Source organism: Chiloscyllium plagiosum, chromosome 12 (genome assembly GCF_004010195.1).
Source record: "Chiloscyllium plagiosum isolate BGI_BamShark_2017 chromosome 12, ASM401019v2, whole genome shotgun sequence".
Taxonomy (NCBI): Eukaryota; Metazoa; Chordata; class Chondrichthyes; order Orectolobiformes; family Hemiscylliidae; genus Chiloscyllium; species Chiloscyllium plagiosum.
The window spans coordinates 86977920-86989035 of NC_057721.1; the positions used below are offsets into that span (position 1 = coordinate 86977920).

General features: G+C 47.3%; 1 protein-coding gene across 1 annotated transcript in view; it reads right to left on the bottom strand.

Annotated features, from left to right (window-relative positions):
* Positions 1–11116, bottom strand: part of mlh3 (mutL homolog 3 (E. coli)) — a 28252-nt gene that overhangs the window by 16697 nt on the left and 439 nt on the right. The window contains exons 2-6 of the mRNA XM_043700215.1: positions 7892–11113; positions 3470–3559; positions 2760–2839; positions 734–838; positions 546–618 (exon numbers count right to left, since the gene is read on the bottom strand). Coding sequence (XP_043556150.1) covers positions 546–618; positions 734–838; positions 2760–2839; positions 3470–3559; positions 7892–11113 — 3570 coding nt within the window. The remainder of the gene's footprint in view (positions 1–545; positions 619–733; positions 839–2759; positions 2840–3469; positions 3560–7891; positions 11114–11116) is intronic.

Here is an 11116-nt window from a genome sequence, read left to right on the forward strand (position 1 = left end):
CCCCCCTCTAAAACACTCACAGAATCACAGATTCCCTTATCTGTAAGCAGGTCATTCAGCTCATCAACTCCACACCCCACCTCTGAAAAACATCTTATCCAGAACCAACACCCCCACCACCCAACTCTATCCACGTAGCCCCGCATTTCCCATGGCTAGTTGACCTAACCTGCAAATCCCTGGACACTATAGACTGTTTCGCATGGCCAATCCAGCTAACCTGCACAGCTTTGGACTGTGGGAGAAACCAGTGCACTTTGGACAAAAGCAACGCAGACACGGGGAGAATATGTAAACTCCATACGGACAATTCCCCAAAGAAGGTGGAATTGAACGCAGGCCCCTGGTGCTGTGAAGCAGCTGTGCTAACCACCCTTCTGAGATACTCTTATTTACATATACACACACACACACACACACACACCCTTCTGAGATGCTCCCCATGCACATCCCCCTCTGAGACGCTCCCCACGCACAACCCCTTCTGAGACCCTGATTGTTTGACCCCGTCTCCTCCCTATCACGTTTGATTGAGGTTCACTCACCTGTTGGTGCTTTTTTGTTGGTCCTTGTTTCTATCAAACAGGCAATGAACTTGTTGTCCACCTGGTTAAGAACCTGAAAGACATGAAATTTACAGAATTGGAAGACATGAAATTTACAGAATTTGTGGATTAGAGGATGATTTCAGCAACTAAACAACACTCACCCTGAGCTGCCAACAAACTCTTACCTGCAATGAGCCGATCATATCTTTGGTGAAGCGATAAGGGTATAGGATGTTGTGAATCTTCACTGCCAAACTTCCAGCCTGATCATTGCTAACATCGACAGCAACCTAGAACACCAGCACCAAAGAGAGGACATAGTTTCAATGTTTCAACATGCCCAGAATCCCAGTGTGCTGATCAGTTGTGGTAATGTAACTAAGCTAACAACCCATAACAAAGAGTGAATGCTCTACACACCTGGGTTCAAATCCCACCAAGGCAGAACTTTGGAACATAAATTCAACCAAAATCTGGAATAAAAAGCTGGCATAATGGTGAACATGTGACCATTGCAAATTGTTGGAAAATTCTACCTGACTCACCAATGTCTTTCGGAAAGGAAATCTGGTCTGGTCTACACGGGACTCCAGACTCACTGCAATGTGGCTGACTCTTAAATACTTTCTCTTAAATACTCTTAAATATAAATTATACTTTACGTAAGTACATCAGTGTAGTGAAACAGAATACGGAATATAGCGTTACAGTTGCAGAGGAAGATAACTCTAATGTATGAGAGGTCTGTTCAGAAGTCTGATAACAGCAGGGAAGAAGCTATTCTTGTATCTGTTAGTACAAACTGTTGTATCTTCGCCCTGACCTAAGAGGGTGACACAGAATATAACCAAGATAGGAGAGGTCTTTGATTATATCGGCTGCTTTCCTGAGACAGTGGGAAGTATAGATGGAGTTAACAGAACAAAGCTGGTTTGCGCGATGGACTAGGCTGTGTTCACTGATCTCTGTAATTTCTTGCGGTCTTGGGCAACGCAGTTGCTATGCCAAGTTGCAATGCATCCGGATAGAATGCTGTGACTCTGCAGAAGTTTGGCAGATGTGAAAAGGACTTCTTTGGGGAAACTCAGATGGCCTCCTTCTTCAAGGACGGACATCTACTACAAACCGACCGACTCCCACAGCTACCTGGACTACACCTCCTCCCATCCTGCCCCCTGTAAAAACGCCATCCCATTCTCCCAATTCCTTTGACTCCGCCGCATCTGCTCCCAGGAGGACCAGTTCCAAAACCGTACAACCCAGATGGCCTCCTTCTTCAAGGACCGCAATTTCCCCCCCGACGTGGTCGACGATGCCCTACACCACATCTCTTCCACTTCCCGATCCTCCGCCCTTGAACCCCGCCCCTCCAACCGCCACCAGGACAGAACCCCACTGGTCCTCACCAGGACAGAACCCCACTGGTCCTCACCAGGACAGAACCCCACTGGTCCTCACCAGGACAGAACCCCACTGGTCCTCACCAGGACAGAACCCCACTGGTCCTCACCAGGACAGAACCCCACTGGTCCTCACCAGGACAGAACCCCACTGGTCCTCACCAGGACAGAACCCCACTGGTCCTCACCAGGACAGAACCCCACTGGTCCTCACCAGGACAGAACCCCACTGGTCCTCACCAGGACAGAACCCCACTGGTCCCCACCTACCACCCCACCAATCTCCATGTACAGCGCATCACCCGCCGTCACTTCCGCCACCTCCAAACAGACCCCAGCACCAAGGATATATTCCCCTCCCCTCCCCTATCAGCTTTCCGTAGAGACCACTCACTCCGCGACTCCCTTGTCAGATCCACCTTCCTAACCTGCAATCTTCTTCCTGACCTCTCCGCCCCCACCCCAGTCTGACCCATCACCCTCACCTTGACCTCTTTCCACCTATCACATTTCCGGAGCCCCTCCCCCAAGTCCCTCCTCCCTACCTTTTATCTTAGCCTGCTGGACAAACTTTCCCCATTCCTGAAGAAGGGCTTATACCCGAAACGTCGATTCTCCTGTTCCCTGGATGCTGCCTGACCTGCTGCGCTTTTCCAGCAACACATTTCCAGCTGTGAAAAGGACTTAGAAGGACTTGAAAATTTAGACAGTATTGAGTAACAGCCAATAGGCCATTGAGCACAGGGTGGTTGAACAGGGCTCACTAAGCAGTCTGATATTGCAAAAAATAGCCATACATGGTAGATCCTACCTCTGGAGGGCGAGGAAAGACTGGATTTGTCCACTCTCGAAACAGTGAGCGCAGAGAATCATTTGATCCCGACTGGGTAGCTGTCGAAACAGAACAAAACCATACAGTCACATTCAGTATATTCATAATGTGGAGTGTACCTCAATTATATCTGATTCCTGAAGAAGGGCTTATGCCCGAAACGTCGATTCTCCTGCTCCTTGGATGCTGCCTGACCTGCTGCGCTTTTCCAGCATCTGCAGTCCTCACTTTCTCCTACCTCAATTATAGTTTGTCTCTCCTGGTCCTAATGCAGGACAATCCCGAGTACATGTTGAACCAGTGTTGAGATGAACAATAACTCAGAGGAAGAGTGGAATTACAAAGCAAGGGAACCCAGGGAACAGGAACAAGATGAACACTTTTGAGGCTCTGTCCCAAACCATTTCTCAACTCCAACTCCGTTCTCTCCACAACTAATCACGGCTGATACAGGCTATCTAGTTTCACCGTGACAAACCACAGCACTGTACATCCAAGCTCACAGTTCAGAACTCAAACTTAATAAAAAGTGACTCAGTAACATATTAACATTGGGTCACCTGTTAAATGCCTGGAGCAGGAAGGAAAGAAATTGAAGGTTCACAGTTTGAAGTTGTTCACTGAGATGCCATCCCTGCCCTACTTAGAACCAAGTCAAACCAATTTCATCTCTACTAGTAATCCCTCACCGCTTTTGTCTTTCTGTCTCTCTTCATGTGGCCGTGGCAGGAAAGGGATAAGACTATGACTGCGGAATGGGTAACACTGGTATTGGAAACCTGCCAGAGAAAGCAAACAGCAAGTTTATATTAAATATATACCGGAAAAATATTGAGTAGAACAGAATTCTGGTTAGGCCACAGCTCTGGTAAGGGTATAACGACACTGGAGAGAGTGCACAGGAGACTCACCAGGATGTTGCCTGGGAAGGAGCAGTTTAACTTTGAAGAGAGGCTGGATAAGCTTATGTTATTTTTTTTAAGCAGAAAAGACTGAGGGGACCTGGTCTAGGTGTATAAGATTATGAGGGGCATTGTCAGAAAGGGCTTATGCCCGAAACGTCGATTCTCCTGTTCCTTGGATGCTGCCTGACCTGCTGTGCTTTTCCAGCAACACATTTTTCAGCTCTGATCTCCAGCATCTGCAGTCCTCACTTTCTCCATTGTCAAGTGGATGGAAAGCAGCTGTTCACCTTAATTGAAAGGTCAATAACAAATAAGAATAATTTTGAGATGAAGACTGTAAATTTAGATAGATTTGAATACAGTGTTTTTCAACTAGAGGATGGCAGGGTCTGGAATGCGCTGCCTGGGAGGGTAGTTGAGGTGGGAAATCTCACCTTTTAAAAATACATGATTAAGCACTTGAAATGTCAGAATATTCAAGGCAATGAGCTAAGTGCTGGAAAGTGCAATAGTGTAGATTTAGTATAGTTTTTTGTTGGTGAAGAATTGACAGGTGGCAGGGCCTCTTCTAATGTATAATTCTGATTGTTTGAACAAATAGTGTAAAGGGAGTGCCATATATTTGCATGTGTGATTCAGCAATAATATAAATGAATTAGTAATCTTCATTCTCCAATGCTGATGATTGGAATTGGCAGAGCTACCTCAATGAAAACGCTGTGTGGGCCTCAGTTACACAGAGCAGAAACTCCCCCCCTGCTGCCAGTTTACAGCATCTTGCTTTTGGAGTTGCTGACATCAGTTTGGGTTAGAAGTCTACAATTGCTGAGGATCCATCCTGAGGCCAGGCTCCAGAACAAACAATGTGTGAGAGTTAAGACAACTGTTAGTGACAATGTAGTAGTTATTCTTGAACAGGACAAAATAATGTAAAAGCTGCTGCTGCAAAAGAGGAGGACAATGCAGTGTGACCAATCACCAACTAAGGAATCATAAACTTAGGAGGCTGAAGCCACTCTTACAAAAGTTGTCATTTCAAACGTCATCAAGGACCCTTTCAATACCATTGGTCAAAGGAAACCTGACAGGTCTGCTTTGTGCCCTAAGGATGTTTGAGTGCCTCCCCGCTGGCTTACCAATGATTTATCCTCTACCAGCCCTGTCCATTTCCATCTCAGCCAAATAAGATTAGATTAGATTACTTACAGTGTGGAAACAGGCCCTTCGGCCCAACAAGTCCACACCGACCCGCCGAAGCGTATACCACCCAGACCCATTCTCCTACATTTATCCCTTCACCTAACACTACGGGCAATTTAGCATGGCCAATTCACCTAACCTGCACATCTTTGGATTGTGGGAGGAAACCGGAGCACCCGGAGGAAACCCACGCAGGCACGGGGAGAATGTGCAAACTCCACACAGAGAGTCGCCTGAGGCGGGAGTTGAACCCGGGTCTCTGGCGCTGTGAGACAGCAGTGCTAACCACTGTGCCACCGTGCTGCCCAATAACTTCTCATTTGCTTTTCCCCAGTTTAAAGCTTTTAGTCCTGATTTATCTTCCATGCTTAACCAATAAAGTCTAACTTGTTAACCCATTTAATGCATCATCCTTTCTTAGAACGGTAATTGATCTTTTAATTAATACTGCTGCCACCTCCTTTTCATAGAATTATAGGATAACCCACCCAGACCCATTTCCCTACCCTATTTCTCTACATTTACCCTTGACTAATGCAACTAATCTACACATCCCTAACACTATGGGCAATTTAGCAAGGCCAACTCACTTAACCTGCACATCTCTGGATTGTGGGAGGAAACCGGAGAACAAACAACAAAGAAAATTTACAGCCCAGGAACAGGCCGTTGGCCCTCCAAGCCTGAGCCGATCCAATCCACTGTATAAACCTATCGCCCAATTCCTAAGCATCTGTATCCCTCTGCTCCCCACCTACTCATGCATCTGTCCAGACGCATCTTAACTGAATCTACCGTGCCTGCCTCTACCACCTCTGCTGGTAACGCGTTCCAAACACCCACCACCCTCTGTGTGAAGAGCTTGCCGCGTGTATCCCCCTTAAACCTTTCACCTCTCACCTTGAACGCGTGACCTCTTGTTATTGAATCCTTCATCCTGGGAAAAAGCTTATCTCTATCCACCCTGTCTATACCCTTCAAGATTTTGTAGACCTCAATCAGGTTCCCTCCTCAATCTCCTTTTATCTAATGAAAACAATCCTGACCTACTAAACCTCTCTTCATAGCTAGCACTTTCCATACCAGGCAACATCCTCGTAAACCTTCTCTGCATCCTCTCCAAAACATCCACATCCTTCTGGTAATGTAGCGACCAGAACGGTACACAGTATTCTAAATGCAGCCGAACCAAAGTCTTGTACAATTTTAACATGACCTGCCAGCTTTTATACTCAATACCCCGTCCGATGAAGGCAAGCATACTATATGCCTTCTTGACCACTCTTTCCACCTGTGCAGCAACCTTCAGGGTACAATGGACCTGAACTCCCAGATCTCTCTGCTCATCAAGTTTTCCCAAGGGCCTTCCATTTACAGTATAGTTCACTCTAGAATTAGACTTCCCAAAATGTATCACCTCACATTTGCCTGGACTGAACCCCATCTGCCACTTCTCCAGTCTATCTATATCCTCCAGTATTCTCTGACAGTCCTCTATGTTTTCTGCTACTCCACCAATCTTCGTGTCATCTGCAAACTTGCTGATCATACCAACAGTGCCCTCTTCTAGATCATTAATGTATATTACAAACAACAGTGGCCCCAATACTGACCCCTGTGGAACACCACTGGTCACCTTTCTCCATTTCAAGAAACTCCCTTCAACTACTACTCTCTGTCTCCTGTTGCTCAACCAGTTCTGTATCCACCCAGCTAGAACACCACGTGACTTCACTTTTTCCATTAGTTTACCATGGGGACCGTTATCAAACACCTTACTTTTACAAAGTCCGTGTGCAGTATATGACATCTACAGCCCTTCCTTCATCTATCAACTTGGTCACTTCCTCAAAGAACTCTAAGTTGGTAAGGCACGATCTCCCCCGCACAAAACCATGTTGCCTATCACTGATAAGCCTATTCTTTTCTAAATATAAATAAGATTCTATCCCTCTGTACCTTCTCCAGCAACTTTCCCACCACTGACGTCAGACTCACTGGTCTGTAGTTACCCGGAATATCCCTACTACCCTTCTTGTACAGGGGGACAATATGAGCAACCCTCCAGTCCTCCGGCAGCTCACCAGTATTTAAGGATGCCACAAAGATATCTGTCAGGGCCCCAGCTATTTCCTCCCTCGCCTCCCTCAGCAACCTGGGATAGATCCCATCCGGTCCTAGAGATTTGTCCACCTTAATATCCTTTAGCCTACCAAACACATCTTCACCTTATGTCAATGTGATCCAGAGTAAACAAACTTCGATCTCTAATCTCAACATCTCTTCTCAGTGGACACTGATGCAAAGTAGTCATTGAGAATTTCACCCATTTTCTCAGGTTCAACACACAACCTTCCTTCTTTATCCTTTAGTAAAACAACCCTTTCTCTAGTTAACCTCTTGCTTCTTATATATGAAAAAAAGGCCTTGGGATCCTCCTTAATTCTGCTCGCGAAAGTTATTTCATGACCCTTTTAGCATCTTGATTCCTTGCTTAAGATTGGTCCTACTCTCCCAATATTCCTCCAGGGCCCTTTCCGTTCTTAGCTGCCTAGACCTTATGTACACTTCCCTTTTCCTCTTGGCTAGTCGCACGATTTCTCCTGTCATCCACGGTTCATGAATCTTGACTTTCCTCTCCCTTGTTTTCAAAAGAGATATGCCTATCCTGCACTACCTTCAACATATCTTTGAAAGCCTCCCACGTGGACTTCCCTTCAAATAGCTGCTCCCAATCCACATTTCCTAGCTCCTGCCAAATTTTGATTTAACTGGCCTTGGCCAGTTAATATGTCATCAAGATCAAACATCAACTATAGCCTTATCAAATGGCGAAGGAGGTTCAAGAGCTTTTATGGTCTGACTGAGAGAACTTTACAACACCGAACCTTGGGAGAACTATGGTAGAAGTACCCATTACTAACAAGATTACTTGTTGTGGTTTGTGTGAGTATGAGGGGGAGGTACTTTTGAAAGATGGAAAGTGTACTTTCTGTACAAACTCACCCGTCTTAGTGAGAACATTAACTGGCATTGTTGTGAAGTCTCTTACACAAGCAGCTTCTGTCTGGACATCTGGTGGGACATCATAGCTACTCAGCCCAGTCATGCTGTTTACATACACCATTTTCCCAAGGGATCCATCAAAGTATTGCAACCAGTCCGAAGGGAAACGTTTCAATGGATCACTTTGACCTTTAGAGTCCTCTACACAACTTGCCAGAAATTGTTCAGCATCTATTGATTTAGTTTGAATATAAACTGGCTCTGACATTTTCTGCATTAAGACAAAATCCTCTGTAAATGGGCTCAAGTTTACAGCACCAGTTCTGTCATCTTGAGACTGATCTCCAACCTGTAGATCAGAGTGAACATCTGTTTCATCAACTGCAGGACATGGCAACTTAACAACACAAGATGTGCTGTTACTCAGGAATTGGACTCTTTCACTTGTTGCAGTATTGCTATCTTCCTGCCAGTCTGCCTCAGTCACTCTCCTCTCTGGAACAGGAGAATGTTCAGAGCTCACCTGAGCAGCTGAGTGTTTTTGGAGCAGAGTTGGAGGTTTTGCACACCGCTGTTCTGGCTGAAGGTCCTTGAAACTCTCACAAGGTTGGCAAGTACCTATGGAACTTCCTACTTTGGACTCTGCACTTTTATCTTCAGCAGGCTGTCCTTTAAGATCCTTTAACTTGGACAATTTTGTAGCGAGGGTTCTTCGAGGCTCCTTGCTAGCTGGAGAGGTTTGCTTGGCTTGTGAATAACCAGGCGTTGCAATTGGGGTAGAATGTGCCCTGGCCACACAATCAGCAACTGGGAAAGTTCCATCTGAATACAAATTCCTTAAAAGACTACTGCAATCACATTGATCAAACTGCAAACTCTCACTCTGGTGACTAGTTACAGAATCAGCATACCCAATACCTGTATTCTGGTGCAGCTTCTCTGTTCCCAGGATTACAGTCACATTAGATCGTGATGGCCTCTCGGTTGCTTCACCAGTACAGTCCTGAACAGTCACACTATCTTGAGAAGGGCCTCCAGCATCCTGATCATCACTGATTTTACCATAGTTTCTCCGAAATACATCCAAAGATCCAGTTATTAGGGACATGCCCAGCTTCCTGTGAAATCTTGCCTGACAACATACAGGCTTACAGTTGGCAGGATTTCTGTTCTCCAAACTGGAGCGACATTGTGGTAAGTTCATCTTCTGAGAGATTGTCATTGATTCAGCAAAGCTTCCAGATGTACAATGAGACTGATGAGTATTCGGAATTTTCTGACAGGCAGTTACAGAACCCTGGGGAATATCTCTCCCATTTTTCTGAGATATATTTGAAAGCGCTTGGTCATCAGGCATGAGCTGTCCATCTCCCTTTCTCATCTTTTCATTCAGAATCTCCCAAGCACTCATTGGGCCGGGACGACAGACATGATCCCTGTCTGAAGAGTTATCACTTAAAGTGCCTACATCTATCGTTTTTCCAGGGACAATGTGGGTTATCAGACCGGTCATACCCAGTTTCACAATCTTCTTTCCCCCAAGCACCTCGTCCTTCTGCCATTTCACCTCAAGTTCCTGTTCCCAGTGCAGCCCCTCTGCCCACCGATTCCCCTGTGATGCTTCAGCCTGTTCCTCCTGTGACTCCCCCATCTGCTCCCGCTCTCCTGCCTGCTCCCTTCGTGACTCCCCCAACTTCTTCCCATCTCCTACTTGCTGCCCCTGAGACTCCCCTTGTGCCTGCCTTTCCTGCGATTCTCCCACCTGCTCCCTCCGCGAGTCTCTCACCTGCTCCCCCTGTGATTCCCCTACCTGCTTTCTTATGCCTGTCTCTGCTAGCTTCTCCACTTGTGAGGGGCTTTCAATGACTGACAAGATCGTACTCTCATCGACAGCTGTGAGTTGGCAAAGAGCTGTGCTAGACTGTACCTGCTCTGTTGGTTGTGTCAGAGAGCTTTTAGATGTACTCAGGTTCCTGAGGAAAATGCTTCCCTCCTTTTCCAATGGAGGCTTGTCAAGTGTGCCTGTTTGAGCATGCAAGGCTAGATCTTTGGTGTCATTACAGACTTGCCCTTGACAGGGTTCAGAACCTGTCTCCAACTTTGGATTGCCTGGAACCACTACCTGCCGATGAACTGATTTGGACAGCACTGCTACTCTTTCATGTGAGAACCTGAAATCTAAGCTAGCAATAGCCTGTGGATCAGGAATCTGCTCCTCTACGGGGTCAACCAGTAACTGTTCCTGTCGCAAGAAAGCCTGAACCCCCTCCTCCAGCAAACTCAGCAGCTGGTTCCAGTCAGTGAACTCTAGCAAGGTCCTGTTTGTCTCCCAGCAGGCATCATACTGGCTACGGTCACAATTGATGTTGATGATATAGACAGGATGAAGATGGGAGCCTCCCCGGGGCCCAGTGCCAGGTTCGGGCCGACAGATTAAGCTGCGTCGCCTCAGCAGTGAGTCCAGCTCCTTATGGATACGGGTTTTAAGCACCAGTCGCCGGTTGACAAATATCAGTCGCTGGGCTTTGTTGTGGTGGCCCTGGCGACTGATGAAGCCACTCAGCTGGAACCCATTGGATGAGTGCTGGATGCAGCCCAGTGTTGCTGCCTGCTGAGGGCCATGGATCTGAGCAAAACGGGCCTGAAGGCTACTGACTTTGGGAAGCCTCACCACCAATGAGCCTCCAACCGCAGAGGAGGCTTCATCACGTACAGTGAATGAGACACCAGGATAGAGAAAGCTCAGAGCCTGTACTCGACAGCGGATCTGCTCCCACTCCATGGGCTGACCAAGGCGGCGTTGCCTCACTGGCAACTGGTAAAAGAGGTTGCAGACAGTGACGGTGGTTCCAGGACTTGGCCTCCCCATCTCAGCCTTATAAACTGGTCGGGCGTGGCCATTGCGGAATAGTTTTACCCAGGTCCCGCTGGAACCCTGCGGCCTGCTCACTATCTCCAGCAGCCCTGACAAGTGAGCAATGCTGGCCAGGGCCTCACCGCGGCCCCCTGGACCAGGCAGCTCAAGGTGCTTGGGATTACTGTCATTCTCTCCCCCAGGGTCTCTACCTTTGTCTCCCCTGGGACATGTCCAACCCCTATTCCCAGGGCCTTCGCCTTCGCCACCCCCACCCCCAGGGTCTCCCCCACCCCCAGGTTCTCTCTCACCCCCAGCCCCAGGGTCTCCACCACCCCCAGGGTCTCTCTCACCCCCAGCCCCAGGGTCTG